This window comes from Electrophorus electricus, chromosome 11 (assembly GCF_013358815.1).
Source record: "Electrophorus electricus isolate fEleEle1 chromosome 11, fEleEle1.pri, whole genome shotgun sequence".
Classification (NCBI taxonomy): Eukaryota; Metazoa; Chordata; class Actinopteri; order Gymnotiformes; family Gymnotidae; genus Electrophorus; species Electrophorus electricus.
The window spans coordinates 13,004,424-13,020,000 of NC_049545.1; the positions used below are offsets into that span (position 1 = coordinate 13,004,424).

Here is a 15,577-nt window from a genome sequence, read left to right on the forward strand (position 1 = left end):
GCGTTAAATAGCCCGCATTCCAATCCTCTGATGCTGAAGCTAACATGAGTTCCCCCCTTTTATCTTCACAGCGCATCAAATTAGCACCCGGACGAGTCCTAATACAAAGGAGCCGGTAACCGAGAAAAGCTGGAGACAAGCACATGGGAAGGAACAGGAGGCTACTGCGCGGAGGCTCCCAGAGCCAGCCACGTGCAGGGCTAGGAGCAGAGAAGTCTTCCCAATGGGAGCAAATTGCATTCGCTGGAGTATACATTTAACGTTGCATCGCCATCCACTGAAACGAATGTCTGGTTTAAATTTGTAGAGCATGATCAAATTTAATAATGCATTTTGCACTAGTAATGAGCCTTGGTGCAGAGTTTTTGGAAATTATTATCGATATTTTGTGGCTCTGTTGTTAATGTATTCAATCAGTCATGACTGAACAGATTTGATTCACTCTCAGTTAAAATATCTAATTGCATGGATTCCACATGTTTGTTGAATCAACACTATTGATTTACCACATTTGCAGCCCTTTAAAGTTCATTCGTATTATGTAGGCAAGATGTATGGAACTTTTACATGTTTGTGAAGGACCACTATTAAATTGAACTATTTTATGCACTAATAACACAGTGCCCTTGAGGTAAACATGGAGTAACCACAGTGAGGACCAGTGTAGATCTGGTTTCATCAGTTTATGATCTGATTTTATTTTTGGCTCAACCCCACGTAAGGCTCCAATGGCCTTTCCTGAAGAAGGTTTATAAGGGGATTTCCTGAGGAGCACGAGAGATATGGAGGTAAAGGCATACGAGCAAAGACAGACAAACAGAATATGCAACGAACTGACAGAGCGAGACAGTGAGAGTTTAGAAGAGAGGCGGAGACTGAGACTGACGGGTAGAGTCTTCTCGTTGCCAGTTCAGCCATACGGACGGGTCTGCTCTTTGCCTGGTTTCGAGATGCATGTGTGCAGGAATGCATTCATTAACGTAACTCCTTGGCTCTCACACACGGCTTCCGTCACTTTGTGAGCGAGTGAAGGACACAGACTGGAGGCTGGAGAAGAGTTCTGGGGGGTGGGCACTGGAGGGCTCAGCCTCTCAGTAGGAAGGGTGCAGGATAAATAGACCCCCACCATCACCACCCACCTCCCCCACCCCCCAGTCAACGCTCTCTGTACGCAGGAGAGCGAGGCGCCCTAACGCAGGCCTCCTCAGCCAAGGGGATCTGCATGAGAAAGTGCTGGGTGCTACAAAAGGATGAAAAGGTGTTGGGCAGGACCTGGACAATCCCTTCCTGTTCTGGAGGGACATTTGTTTCCGTGCCGTCAGAGACTGGGCCGCCAGTCCTCCCCCCCGAACCCCTCAGAGTCGCAGCCCGCTTCGCATGCTCCTGTTCCAGCACTTTCTAAAACGCTGCTCCCTGCTTCCTTTTCTTTTCTTTGCTTTCGTCCCTTTTTTTTTTTTATTTCACGTGGAAGCATCTGATGGGCCAATATGGGAACTCAAACAGAGACTGGGATGACTGTTTTTACAGCCATATTTAAAAGGCAGGCAGGACTGGGCGTGAGAAGCACTCTGCATGACAAAAGAAAGGACGAAAGAGAACCTTTCATTTAGTTTAGTCCAATTCAAGTATTTATACTAACATTGTAATAAAGGGATGTAAGCATTCACTGATTTTGTTTGCCATGTAGATAAACAACTTTAGTGCCATCTAAAATTAGCATATTAGTCCAAATGGTTAATAAGTACAGTGATGCCTGCTATAAAGCATAGTCATCATATTAAAAAATACATTTTATGGCAATATGGCAGACGTACCAAACTCTTACATATTGTAGCTTATTTATTCCATATTTATTTACATTAATGTGAGTAACTGTGATTACTGTTAAAATAGAAGGTAAGGTTAAAAAAGGACAAATAAGAATGACCCTTCCATTCACTAAACCTTTGGATGAGGGTCTGTAACAGCCTAGCAGTAGCAGGGCATTTTCACAAGGCTCTAACCTCTATCTGTAATGCTTAGCACCTCTCTGAGGAAGTTCCCTATTGAGATAAAGGCCTTGTTTTCACTGTGATTCATTCTGATGTTCCCTGGCATTTACTCTATCACACTTTGTCCCTCTTTCTCACATTCTCACAATATCACAGACATTCCCATGAAACTTGCCAAGGGGATACAAATGCAGGGTCTGTCAGGATTAGGTCCATGCAATAAGAGGTAGATAGTGTGGTTTAAAACCACACTGACATAAAAGTATGGCTAATTTAATAATACTGTGAGACCAGTAGAAATAAAAGCAGCTCTCTGAGGAACAGCTTGAGTAAGAACCAGAAGATGACATGTCAGCGGTTGGAAAAAGTTTACTTTGTTTTTCATTGTTCAGTGGCTATGATGGCCCATATAATAGCCATCTAAACCAGAGTTCCTTTGGAACAATTGTTTTGGTTTTGGAAGACTCTTGGAGTGTAGAAAAAAGGACTGAAAGACCAACAAAATGACAGTTTTTGTCCCACAGCAACAGAAGGTGATCAATTTGATCTTAAAATGAATTAGCAGCTAATTATGAATGACAGCATTAAATTGGGGGAAAAGTATGCTTCTTTCCTCGCAAATAAATATGATTAATTTTAAAAGCCTAAATATTATCCCACATTTTGCTTAAATACATATTACTGAGTTCATATAATATTGTAATACAGTAACTTAGTCTTTATTCATTACTGATCGGCTCCTATGCAATAGCCCACTGGTGGCCAACACATAGAAACGCAGACGTCAGATTAAAAACTTAATTTTGTAGAACAGTTAGTATAGACGATTTTACATAAATTACCTAGAAATAAGATATTTGAGATTATCGGCAATTTGCAAGTGCTACTGAAGTGAATGTCTCTGAGGGCAGTCTCTTGATAAATGGTTGCGATATCTATTCGCAGTTCAGAGTAACTCATTTCAAAACTGTGTGTGTGTGTGTGTGTGTGTGTGTGTGTGTGTGTGTGTGTGTGTGTGTGTGTGTGTGTGTTCCCTCCCCCTGCACTCGGTTCCGGAGAGCGCATGCTTTCGGGCTAGAGGGACTCGACTGTGCAGCTTGATCATGTGACGGGCTCGCGAGCCCAGGCGGAGCAGAGCTAGACGGTTACAACGGGGCGAGCGCCAGTCTCCGTGAAAAAGCTCCGTTACCGAGAACGAGAGACAGGAGGGACAGACGTTTCCAGTGTGCGGACAGATAAACATCACACAGGAAGCTCCGGGCAGCTCGGGGACAAGGACATTCGCCGTCTCAAACTGCCTCTAAAAAAGGAAGTAAAGGACAAATCGCACGAAATAACACATTTTAGAAGAGCGCGGGGCACGGGGGAGTTGCCTTTTGGTTCGTAGGAACTTGTGGAATTTATTGGGGGAAATTGAAAAGGGACCTGGCTACCTCTCCCCCCCCTCCCCCCCGTACATTTTATTTTTGTATGATTTAATTCATTTTGTCAACTGCCCTGTCGGTGCGAGGAGGGGAATTGCAGTACGGCGCGTAAAGATACTGACAGCAGCGTTAGGAGACACCAGCTTTTACTGCGTATACGAACAAGAGACCTTCGAAGTGCGACAAACACTTGTTTCTTTCTATTGCTTCTTTTATACTTTATTTAATATTTATACTTAAACGTATTTATTTTGGGTTTTTGTGTACTCTGGGGCCTCAGTTTTGATTATCTTGGAATATGGTGGGGGAAATGGAAACGAAGGAGAAGCCGAAGCCGACCCCAGACTATCTGATGCAGCTTATGAACGACAAGAAACTGATGAGCAGCCTGCCCAACTTCTGTGGCATCTTCAACCACCTTGAACGGCTCCTCGACGAAGGTAACGACCGACGAGGCGTTAATACCGAGTACAGAGGCGTCTTGGATCGTCGGAATGTGATGAGCTTTCTGAGACGAACAATTCCAAACGGCAGTGCTGGGCTAGTCTCTGGACATACGATGTGTTATTAGACTACCGTTTAATGCCTTTGGCGTTCACAGCCCTTTCGTGGTCATTTGAGATAGCCACCGGCCTAATGTTTCGCCAATGCGGAGCGGAATCGCACGACTTGCGCCACCGTTCAGCTAAAATCTCTGCTCAAGTTTATGCTTGGAGCGACACCGCACAGTCGAGTGTTGCAAAAGCAGAACCTGTGGCGCAAAATTTCATTGAAACCGTCGGGTTTTATGGGAAATAGTAGCCTGAATTAAATACAGAAATATTTTTGCGTATAATTGAGTTTTATAAGAAACCTATGAAATTGAGCTCGTAAAAGAAAATAAATAGAACTCGGCCGAGAACAGTTTTACCAAACTCTAGCTATGAGATTATCATAACTGTTACTACATTCAGATGAAGCTCTGCATCGTGGCACAATTATAAAGGGCGACTTTGCCATGGCAATTAACATCAACAATTAGACACAGGCACGTTTTTAATTATTTAATGATTTTAATTATCGTCTATTGACTATATATATATATATATATATATATATATATATATATATATATATATATATATATAAAAGTACAGGGGAACTTTTGCTGTAGGGGATGAATAAAGTTGTATTGTAGTCTGTGGCTATAGGGCATATTCGATCGTAATGGCTCGGCTACGGTGTACTGATTCAGTGCGCATCAAATCTTTGTATTTGTTTGAAATTAATTTCCATATCTAAATGAAGCATACCTTTCTCTAGAAATGTATTCTTGATACGTTATATAGAATGCATTTTAAGCTCTTTCATGTCATGTAAATATTTTCGAGCAATTCAATAATTGCGACTGTTTTGATCAGGTTGAAGAGGTTATATATCATTGAGGGAAGGATTGGAAGGGCTTGCATCGCTATCCTGGGAATTGCTGGCAGATCCACCGCGCTTTGTAGATACTGGTGGGAATTTCGAGTGCTGTGGAACCAGGGGGCTCGTTTCTAAATCTTTATGAAAACCTTTTATCCCTTCTCCGCTGCAAACTTTATACAGTTGTTAATGGGGTTTATATATCACTCGTTCAAACGGAGCCTTTCTTCTTGCGCTCTGACTGTAAATGTTTTATTGCGCGTCAGGCGACGAGCCATAAGGGAGTATAAAACCCGCGGAAAACATGCAATAGAAAGATTGAGATTCAAGGCTTATCAGTAGTTGTCAGTAGCATACCGTAAACTGTAACGTATACCCTTTTATGATCCGTCGGTCTCAAACGCTTGTCCTCTTGGAGTTCAAACCTTTTGTCAACCGCTGCCCAAATAACTTGTAACGTCGACGGGGCAACAGTTTGTTTTATCGCACAATATGACCCCCGCGTCGAAGGGAGAGGCTCCTCTCGCACCATCCTGACTTCTAAGTACTGCGTCCAGACAACACAGACCCAGTCGGGAAGAGGTGAACGGGAAATATCGGAGAAAAAAATTGGCGTTCATTCTTGAGCCTATACCTCTGAGGTGGTTTGGGAGCTTGTGTTCTTTCTTTTTCCTTGTAAAAGACAAATAAAAGTCTCAGTATTTTTGAAAATCCTTCTTGCCCTCCAAGAAATGCTAGTCCCTGTCATTGTAAGAAGAAAATCCGTATATAAGTGGTTACATTGTTGAACAAAATTTCCGAGTTCGCACAATTGTGTTATTAAATGAATTGCATTTTTTATTTGTCAATCTATGGCTCAAATGTTGGCCGATTAAAGGTAACTAGATTTTCTTGAGAAAGGTCAATGTGCACAGTCTCATATTTATTACATACTCTGTGATTTACTCTTTTACTCTGAATATTTGTGTGATAATGGTCTATTTAGAGTGTATATATATATATATATATATATATATATATATATATAGAGAGAGAGAGAGAGAGAGAGAGAGAGAGAGAGAGAGAGAGAGAGAGAGAGAGAGAGAGAGAGAGAGAGAGGCATATTAGTGTTTAATGCCTTAAGGATTTACCCAAATCTTAAAAACTGCCCCGTCTTTACACAGTCATTGTTACAGACCCTCCAATTACACCTGTTCATCATTAAAAACAAAACAAAACAAATGAGCTAGTTGGGGAATGCTTTTGTGTTACTTTCAGTGGTTATTATGAAAATGACATTTCTAATTGCTGGCCTTCACTAAATGGTGAAAATGAAGGAACAGTAATTTATCAATGGAAAGATGCAATACTATTAACAGTGAGGTAGTTTATTAACTACTTTAGAACTAAAGCACAGCTCATGATTTTGGAGTGGAGGTACAGTATGCATGATATGGACAAAAGTATTGGGGTACCTACACATTACACCTACGGGAGCTTTTATGACATCCTATTCTAAATCAAAAGGCAATAATAAGGAGATGGACACCCCCACCCCCACCATCCACCCCCGCACATATAAAAAAAAAAAATCCACTCATCTGGTAAGGGTTTCTACAAGATTTTGGGAATTTTTTTGGGGGGGGAATATCTGGGAATTTTTGCCTATTCATCCAGAAGAGCATTTATGAAGTCAGACACTGATGTTGGACGAAAGGGCCTGGCTTACAGTCTCGGTTCTAATTCATCCCAAAGGTGTTTGATGGGGTTGAGGTTAGAGCTCTGTGCAGGCCAGTCAAATCATTCCACACCAGACTCACCCAACCATGTCTTTATGAACCTTGATTTGTGCACTGGGGCACAGTCATGCTGGAACAGAAAAGGGCCTTACCCAAACTGTTCCCACAACTTAGTAAGCTGAAGCAATAAGTTTTCCCTTAATTCGAACTAAGGGGCCTAGGCCAACCCCATAGCATTATCCCTCCTCCACCAAACTTTGCATTTACAATTCGCCAAACCCAGACTTGTCTATCAGACTGCCAGATAGAGAAGTGTGATTCTCCACTCCACAGAACACATTTTCACTGCTCCAGAGTCCAGTGGCGCCGTGCTTTACACCACTCCATCCGGCGCTTGGCATTGTGCTTGGTGATGTAAGGCTTGCATGCAGCTGCTCGGCCATGGAAACCCATGCCATGAAGCTCCTGGCATACAGTTTTTGTGCTGATGTTAATGCCAGAGGAGGTTTGGAACTCTGCGGTTATTGAGTCAGCAAAGCATTGGTGACTTTTACACACTATACGGCTCAGCACTCGGTGACCCCGCTCTGTAACTTTATGTGCAGTGATTCCTAAACACTCCCACTTTTCAATAATACAACTTACAGTTCATCGTGGAATATCTGGGAGGGAAGACATTTCATGAACTGACTTATTGCAACAATGGTATTCTATTACAGTAACATGCTTGAACTCTTTAGAATGACTGCATGCTCAGGTGCTCAATTGTATACACCTGTAGCAATAAGACTGAATGAAACAGCTGAATTAAATGATTAAAGGTTGTGTCCCAATACATTTGTCCATATAGTGTATCTAAGAACTATGAAAACGTATAGATGGAAGTCTTCTGTATACTTAGTAGTCACACACATTTCCTATTTCTTAACTGATTTAAGGAAAGTTTGAGTGACATAGTCTTGTAGGGGTCTGTCAAAATATAAATACAGTTTTTTTCAGTGGCATGGCAGTATATGAAAACTTTTAAGTGTATGTGGGCTATCAATTCATTTGTGGCAAATATTGCAATTTAAGGAAGTGTCAATATACATAGACCCATAATGCAAAGATGACAGTTAGCAAGACGTGTGCTCACAATGTGAGGATCACTGGCCCTTCCTGCACGAGGCCTGTAAAGCACAGAACCCCGGGCCCCAGTATATGACACCAAGAGATATAACTCCACTGATAGTAGAGCGAGAGAGAGAGAGAGAGAGAGAGTGTTAAGGGGGACAGAAAGAGATAAAGGGCATGCTAGCAGGATATTCTACACCTCTATTAATAGAAATTGTTAAGTCAATGATGGTGAAAAGTATTTCACACTGGCCTAATTTCACCGTGCCCAAGTCCAGGCACAACACCACGAACAGCATGGCCTGTTCCTTTAGTGAGACGTGCAGGCAGATATTGAGGGCCATCCCCTCTTCCACAATGTGACAGGAGATGGAAGCCAGGTTAATGGGCACTGTGTTTCACACACATATCCACTGTCTGTCACTGTAGTTGTGCCTTAGTTGCCTTGATATCACCAAAGCAATGCTAAATTACCAGCTTTTTTGCCCAGCTCAGCACTCCTCCACCCTCGTAGGAGGGAGAAAGTGTGAATTATCATCTACAGCTTGCGCAGGCTCACTACATTGATCATACCTAAGGCTCTGGGATGGTGTCTTCTGCCAGGCGCTGTTATTATATATGTGCTGTTGTGAGAGGACGAAAATGGGAAAAAACAACATGATAGTAAGATCAGTGGCATCATCGATGGTACAGCACAGCGTTATCTCAGAAGAGGGCAAGCGCCGTGAGAAATGTGTATACGAGATCCCCTGCGGTGTGTTTGGAACTATAATATCCAATAAGTTGGGGGTGGGGTGGTGTAAGTGTGTCTGTGTGTGTCTGTGTGTGTTTGTGTGTGTCTGTGTGGGTGTGTGGTGCTTTTGTCCATGATCCATGCTTATCTTGTTTGTAATATTACTGGAGAAGACAGAAACTGTTGCTCAGCTACGTATTTCCAGCAGGCCTGTTTGCCAGTACTGCTTCTGCTAGCTTATTTCATCTAACAGAGTAAAAAGAGTTGTCGTCACATGGTTTTATTTTAATAAATATTTCTATTATTGAAGTTTTTTTTTTTAACGAGGCCACCGAGGAGCTGCTTTTAGACGACATCACGCTGAGCGTTCCTAGCGGCCTGTGGCATGTGCATAGGCAACGTGTACTGTCCACGCAGGCGAAACGGTGCTCTGGCCTGTGCGATATAACAGGGCAGTGAGGCGTGAGCTCAGCGACTGGCCCCGGCATGTTTGCCGTGAGCCGTGTGAACGCGCAGTCGTGTGGAGCAGACACGTCGGGTGCTAGCTGATGCACAGCCTGAATGTAAACCCCTAACCCCCCCCCCCCAATGCCCCCCCCCTCGCCTCACCTCACCCCTCATCCCACCACCCTCCCCGTTAGTGCAGATGAATGCCCTCAATGGACAACAGGAGCAGGCAGCTGTGCTGAGCCAGGCACTCCGTGCCGTAAAAAGGTGATGAATTTAATCAGGGGAGCGTCCACGGCGGCCTCTACATCGCCCATAATGCCGAGCTGTGCTGCACAATCCCTTAGAGAACTGAGGTGCTGTCACAACCCAAAAAAGTATTGTAATAGGAGGAGAATGTGCAGCACTAGGCTGGTGTAATACCCAGGTCGACCACGGTTTGCGTAATGAATTATAAACATAATATTTCTATGCAGCTTTCAGAACACCAGCAATATCTGACATTTGGGATTTCCATTTAAAGATTAAGCAATGTTATTTGCAACCATTTTGATTAAGCTGCTCCTTAAAAGACATTTTTGTCTTGTATGACTTAATTACTTAATTTTCAACTTTTGACAAAGACACAGTAAAGACATGGCTGACATAATTTCTTTGTTCTATTGTTTGCATCAAATGCCAAATGCTTCAATAGGGAATTTAAAACATGGTAGAAATAAATTAAGTGTGTTTTCATGTTTGTCATTGCCCCAGTGCTGAAACTATCACTATCTAAACCTACCTAATCCTTACGCTATTACTATCTACCTTAAGCTATTAAGTTATTTGTTACTACTAGTACTCCATGTTGTATTCCATTGCCCACAAGAGAAGAGTGAGTTTGAATCAATATGTCCTTGAAATCCACTGATGAATGACAACCTTACCACAGCAGTGGTTACCCAGAGAAACAGGTCCACTCCTGCTGTTCCAGCTACTGTATCACTACACAGACAGGATAAGCACTCTAACAGGGATCATTAATCGCACACAGAGAGTCAGATAGGATGAAAGGCCTGCCAAGGACTGATAATCTCACTCAGAGGAATGATTCTGATGACTTTGACTGCTAAAAAGCAAAATGCACTTTTCTTTCCAAAGCTTCCCAGAAGCCCCATGGGGACCCGAGAGCCCTTTATGGATCCTCTAACAATTAGCCTAAGTGGCTGCATTCATCACTTAATTGGAGTAATTAATTAATTCAGAGGCGTTACAGTGGGGTCAAAGTCGATTTATCCTGAATTGACTCGGATAATATCCCTAGTTGAGAAAGGGTTGTCCTATCTGGAGAGAGCCTCTCACTTTGTGGCGATAGAAAGAACAAAAGAGCTGTTGTGCATTAAGAGTTTTTTAGGGGAGCAAAAGGAAGAGCTCAGGAATGTCCTGAAGATTTCACCTGCCCTAACTCTCTAAGGAGGAGACTTTCTCAGCATCTTGTGTCATGTTTTTATTCAGTTAAAATGCTTTTCGTTGCATAGAAAAATCGAGCTCACAAACGGTTTGTGGCAAAGCAAGTACTTCTCTGAAGTACAAGAACAATTGCTGTAGCAGGCAGGAGCAGTAATGAGAATCATGATAGTACGGAAGTCAAGAATGGGATATTTAAAACCTATGTGCCCTTTTGCTGGCAGAGCAGGGCTAAAACGGGTCATGTTCACAATAACTGCTCAAAACTGTTCTGAAGGCAGCTGCCTTGGAGGCAGAACAAATGTAATAGGTTAACAATCAATGGGCGGAGATTAATGTGATTGGTTAACAAGCAGTGGGCGGGAGTTTTCAAATGCCACACTACAAATACCACATGGTTCCTCTGCTATGACAGCTAGAAATGACTTTAAGAGCAAGAGTATAAGAACATAGTGCTGCAGTCAGCAGAACCAAAGCAGTCATGCTTGTAGTTTAAGTCTAAACATACTGTTCCTGTACAACAACAAAAAAACTTTTACGAAGATATTAGGTCCCACTGTTAGACGCATTAGTATCTGTTCAAAACACTTTTTTAGGATAAAATAGTGGCTAACATCATTGTCCAATATATGAGCAGAAATACCATTCTCATGCCGGGACCGTACTATTCAACATTAATACCTGCCTCAGAGGCAGCAGTCATGTACTATTCCATGTTAATACCTGCTTTAGAGGCAGGTGCCATGTGCAATTCAACATTAATACCTGCCTCAGAGGCAGCAATCATGTACTATTCCATGTTAATACCTGCTTTAGAGGCAGGTGTCATATACTATTCCATGTTAATAACTGCATTGGAGGCAGCAATCATGTATTATTCCACTTTAATATCTGCCTCAGAGGCTGCAGAGCATTTATATATCATTCTACAGCCTCCTCAGAAGGAACATTATCACCATGGCAACATTTACACGGCTGCATTTGCAGGTTGTAATTCTTTTTTGTTTTGTTTTATTTTTTTCAACATCAACAAGTAAAAACAGAGCATTAGTTTAAAAAGAAAAAGAAAGAAAGAAGCAACATAAACATGGCCTCTGTCAGATACAGCACATTAAGCAAGCTATCAAGTTGTCATCGTTTCGCTAGGACTCTTAGCAGTTAGCGTCAACATCTTGCTAGCTAACAACAAAGACGCTATTAAAGAAGATACGATTTTAGAGGCTAGCTAGCCTGCTAGGTAGGTTCATAACAAACTAAACCCATATAAAAAGAAGTGATTAAAACCAAAAGGCAAAATCACAATTAAAATAGTGCCCAGTTTTCTAAAGATAAGCTCCTATAACCAGTGTTATTTTGAATGACATTAGTTATAGTCTGAACCAATTAGGTTCATTCTGCCTCCAAGACAGAGCTGCCTTCAGAACAGTTCTGAATAATGATTTTGCACGAGCGCTAAAACATCCGAATCGAGTGACAGCTGCGGTCGACCAGTGACCTGCTCTGTAGTTTGGACAATGCTGTAATGCTGTAATGTCATATGGTGTGATTTCACACGTTAGTGTGTCTGCATTGTGTTATAGAGACGTGGTTGTGCTGTGGTAGGCTACAAGAGAGATTCAGAGATCAACCCCAGTGTGGTTCTCTAGTGCCTGTTACTGTTTGTTTTTGTTTTTTTAAAGCCAGCTGTGATATTTTGAGAAACTCTGAAAGCCAGCAGTGGCTATTTTTGTGCTTCAAGGTAATTGAGCCTGTGTGCTATTGATGTACGAGGCTTAAAGCGAATCAAAGATCATAGGTCTGGCTATTTGTAATTGGCAAACTTTTTAGACTCCTTTAAGATTATCGCTCCCCAGATACAGCGTAACTCAAAGAGGTGCAATGTGCACAACTGAAAGAGTAGGATGCGAACACACACACACACACACACACACACACACACAGACAGACACTTATCTCTGGTAAATGGTTGACAGTGTGAAGGTCACAGGGTCACAGGGTCATAGTGCCGTGTACTTTATTTATTGTCTTACCCATGGCACAACACTTAATTTTAAGGGAAAATCAATCAAGTTCCCCCCCCCCCCCGCCCCACTTCCAGTTCTGTTAGCCTCCCTGCGTATTACCGCTGATCATTATGACTGGCTTCCTGTGATGCCGTCATTATTAGTGAATATATCAGCGTCAAGCTTTATAACGCGTCCTCATCTCTCATTTTAAAAGCACTCTGTGTAATTGAAACAGTCTCTCACGGAGCGCTGAGTAAGTCTCCGGGCCTGCCACTGCAGCAGAGCAGGACCCGCTGGCAGGGCCGGCGGAGCGACAGAGAGGAATGCGAATCGAGTCCTCCGCCTCAGACAGAGCCGTATTGATTCCCGAGGTAAGAGGGCGAAAAGAAAAGGCAGCATCTGAGCACATTTATATCAATTGCTTTTGCTCTCCTGTCTGCCGCCATCCTCATCTTTCGGCCCTAAAAAGGAGCGCCAGTCTATAGGATTTGTAAAGTTTCTGTTGCGCTTGGGCTTGACATATCCATCATGAGGTGTCAACCATCTTATTTTCCTGTTTATTTAGATTCTTTGGCCAGATATAGAGTGTAGTTCAGAGGGCACTCTGATACAGAAGTACTACATATTCTAAACTTAATCTGCCTTTAGTATATAGATTACGGCACAATATAGATATACTGCTACATAATTTGAATGCCATATGCCTGGCAAAATATTTAACTGCCTTATGATTAAATATTTAAATGCCTTGATGTGGCGTGTTGGGTGAGTGACCTTTGTTATTAAGACTAGAATTGCATATGCTTTTTGGATGATGGGACTCAGAACACCTGAGATTGGTCAGTATACTCAAAGAAAATATACCTTAAGAAAACATTATGATTAGTTAAGAGCTAATTTGAATATTGTGCTCTGCTGTTGATGCTGAAGTACCATTTTCAGTGTGGAATGAGCTCATACCGCTGTTTGTGTAGATCCCGCTGAACTGTAGGTATAAATTCAGCACAGTATTGTGCTGTGCCATTTTGGGCTAATAAACATGAAATATTGTGTAGCCCTAGTGTAGCCTGATATTTACTGTGAATATTGACACTAACATTTATTAATGGGCACCGAACAGAACTTGAGAGGATGCAGCGTACCTTTGTGCCTAACGACAGTGTGGGCATGCCTGTCTGGCTGTGAGCTCGACGGCTCTTTGTCTGATGGCTGTTTCCCTTCCTGCGCCAAATGCTGCCTTAATGCTTGGGCAGATCTAGGATTGTTGTTGCTTGAGGAACAAAAAAGATTGATGTGTTTACTGTCATCAGCAGCCCAAAGTTCAAGGTGCACGAAAGACATTTAATTAGACCCCCCCCCACACACACACACACACACACACACACACACAAACACACACACACACACACACTCACACGCCACCACTTCTGAATGATCTTCAAATATTGCAGCCCTGGGCCCAGGCAGCCACCTTTTAAAGGACACTCTGAGGGACCCCCTAATGTGCCATCCATTAGGCTCATCTGCTTAATACAGATAAAAAGCCATCCAGCCATCTTGCAGTAATGATCGATTCACCTTCTTACTATGATTTAGCTCACACCCTTTACCAGCCAAATGTGCATCTTAATCTTTTGTTAAAGGCTAATGACTCACTCGCGTTTTTATAGAATGTCAGTTTCCAGCCCAAAATTTTCTCATTAATAGCTTCATGAAGCTTAATCCATAATTGCCCTTTATTAGTCAGAGCTGCGCCAGCTCACGAAGACTGCCGACTCCTTTTTTTTCCCCTCTGGCGCTGTCAGTCTTTTTTTGCGCTGTTTATTGGCAGTTCAGACGCAACTGACGAGTCCCTCGGTCATTTGGCAAGCGTTACAAGAGCGGCCTGCTGTCCTGAGAGCGGCCAACGTCTGCCATGGCCCATACAGCAGCGTGAAGCTGTTGACCCCTGACCCCGTTTTGCAACAGCGCAGGGCAGTTAAGACGTGGCGAGTGGGAGGAGCCAGAGCAGAGTGGCCGTGCGCACCACGCTCCGCCCTGTGCGTGATCCCTCGGCGCCGCCTTCCTGTTGCGCCGGCAACGTCTCAGTGCGTCTCGACACTTGCGTGAGTATCAAACGCCGCTCAGCCTCATCCGATTCCTCTGTGCTCGGCGCATGCAAGCGTCCCCGGTGAGGGCCTGCAGCGTGAGCCCGGGGCAGGCGGTGCGCCACGGGCTCCAATGACAGAGTGGCCCATATCCTAGGCTCCCTGTGCATGCTGGCACAATGTCTCTCCTGGCGCATATTAGAGCCTCGCGATGAGAATCTTCATTTCTTTTGTGTCAGCAGCTCCTGAGGCAGCATGTGTGAAGAGGAAGCTCAAGATAATCATACACACACACACACACACACACACACACACACACACACACACACACGTACTCATTCATACACTGTATCTAAGTAGCACACACAGACCCCTTAGTCCCTTTGATGTCCATGTCTGATTCTCTGCAATGGAAAGCATCTCTGTCTTTTACTTCTGTTTAGTAGATCCAGGACCTTAGACAAGAGCAACGTACAGGGCTGAATTCATATACAACAGAGGACGGGAGAACAGGACTTGTGCGATATTCATTAATATTGGTTAGGCTAAAGTAAATTTTACCCCTACCCAGTCTTTACTCAGTTACCACTACACACATGGAGTTGAATTTAATTGCAGACAGATGTATTTTCTGAAATCTAAAGACAGTCTAGAGGTATCACAATGCTCTTTGTGCTGCGTCCAGATAGAGATAGCATCTCTGACTCCACAGTGTTGTCACCGGTCCAACGGCGCCCTCTCCCTCCCCTCCGGCGCTTCCGATGCAGCGAGCGCGTTCCACGTTCTCCCACCCTCGCCTCTTCATGCATCCCGGGAGGGCCTTCAGCGAGCCCATGCCTTCCGGGCGCAGGGCGCCTGGCTCCTCCCCTTCTCTCGTCGCCCCACCCTCAGCCCACCTGCAGCTCTCGCCGTCGACATGCTGCTCACGTCCCACTCCGAGAGCCATGCCCGTCTAATGGGCCGTGCGCGCGTTACTCCTCCGCAGCGAAGGACCCGCGTCCGAGTCCTTTCCCCTTCTCCCGCCGCCCAGCGCGGCTGTTAACCTTCATTAGCCAGAATCCATATTTGCCGGGACGTTCTCTGGCACCAGCCGCCCACTCAGCCGGAACACTCTCTGATGATCCGTTGTTTATTTCTAGCAGCACGGAACGATTTTCAGAAAGTTAAGTAAGTCCTGTTGCAGAAGGCTGATTCAGGGGTCATGTCTG

The 15,577-nt window shown here is 43.7% G+C and overlaps 1 protein-coding gene across 4 annotated transcripts in view; it reads left to right on the plus strand.

The window, feature by feature from the left end:
• The first annotated feature begins 3,054 nt into the window (after window positions 1-3,054).
• The window catches only part of LOC113572761 (protein quaking-like), a 64,281-nt gene continuing 51,758 nt past the window's right edge, over window positions 3,055-15,577 (plus strand). For 3 of the 4 annotated variants that reach the window (XM_035531797.1, XM_035531799.1, XM_035531798.1), the window contains exon 1: window positions 3,056-3,855. In XM_035531797.1, the coding sequence (XP_035387690.1) occupies window positions 3,714-3,855 (142 nt within the window). In that variant the 5' untranslated portion in view covers window positions 3,056-3,713. Of the gene's footprint in view, window positions 3,856-15,577 lie in introns of all 4 variants that reach the window. The other variant, XM_035531796.1, reaches the window with a different exon arrangement.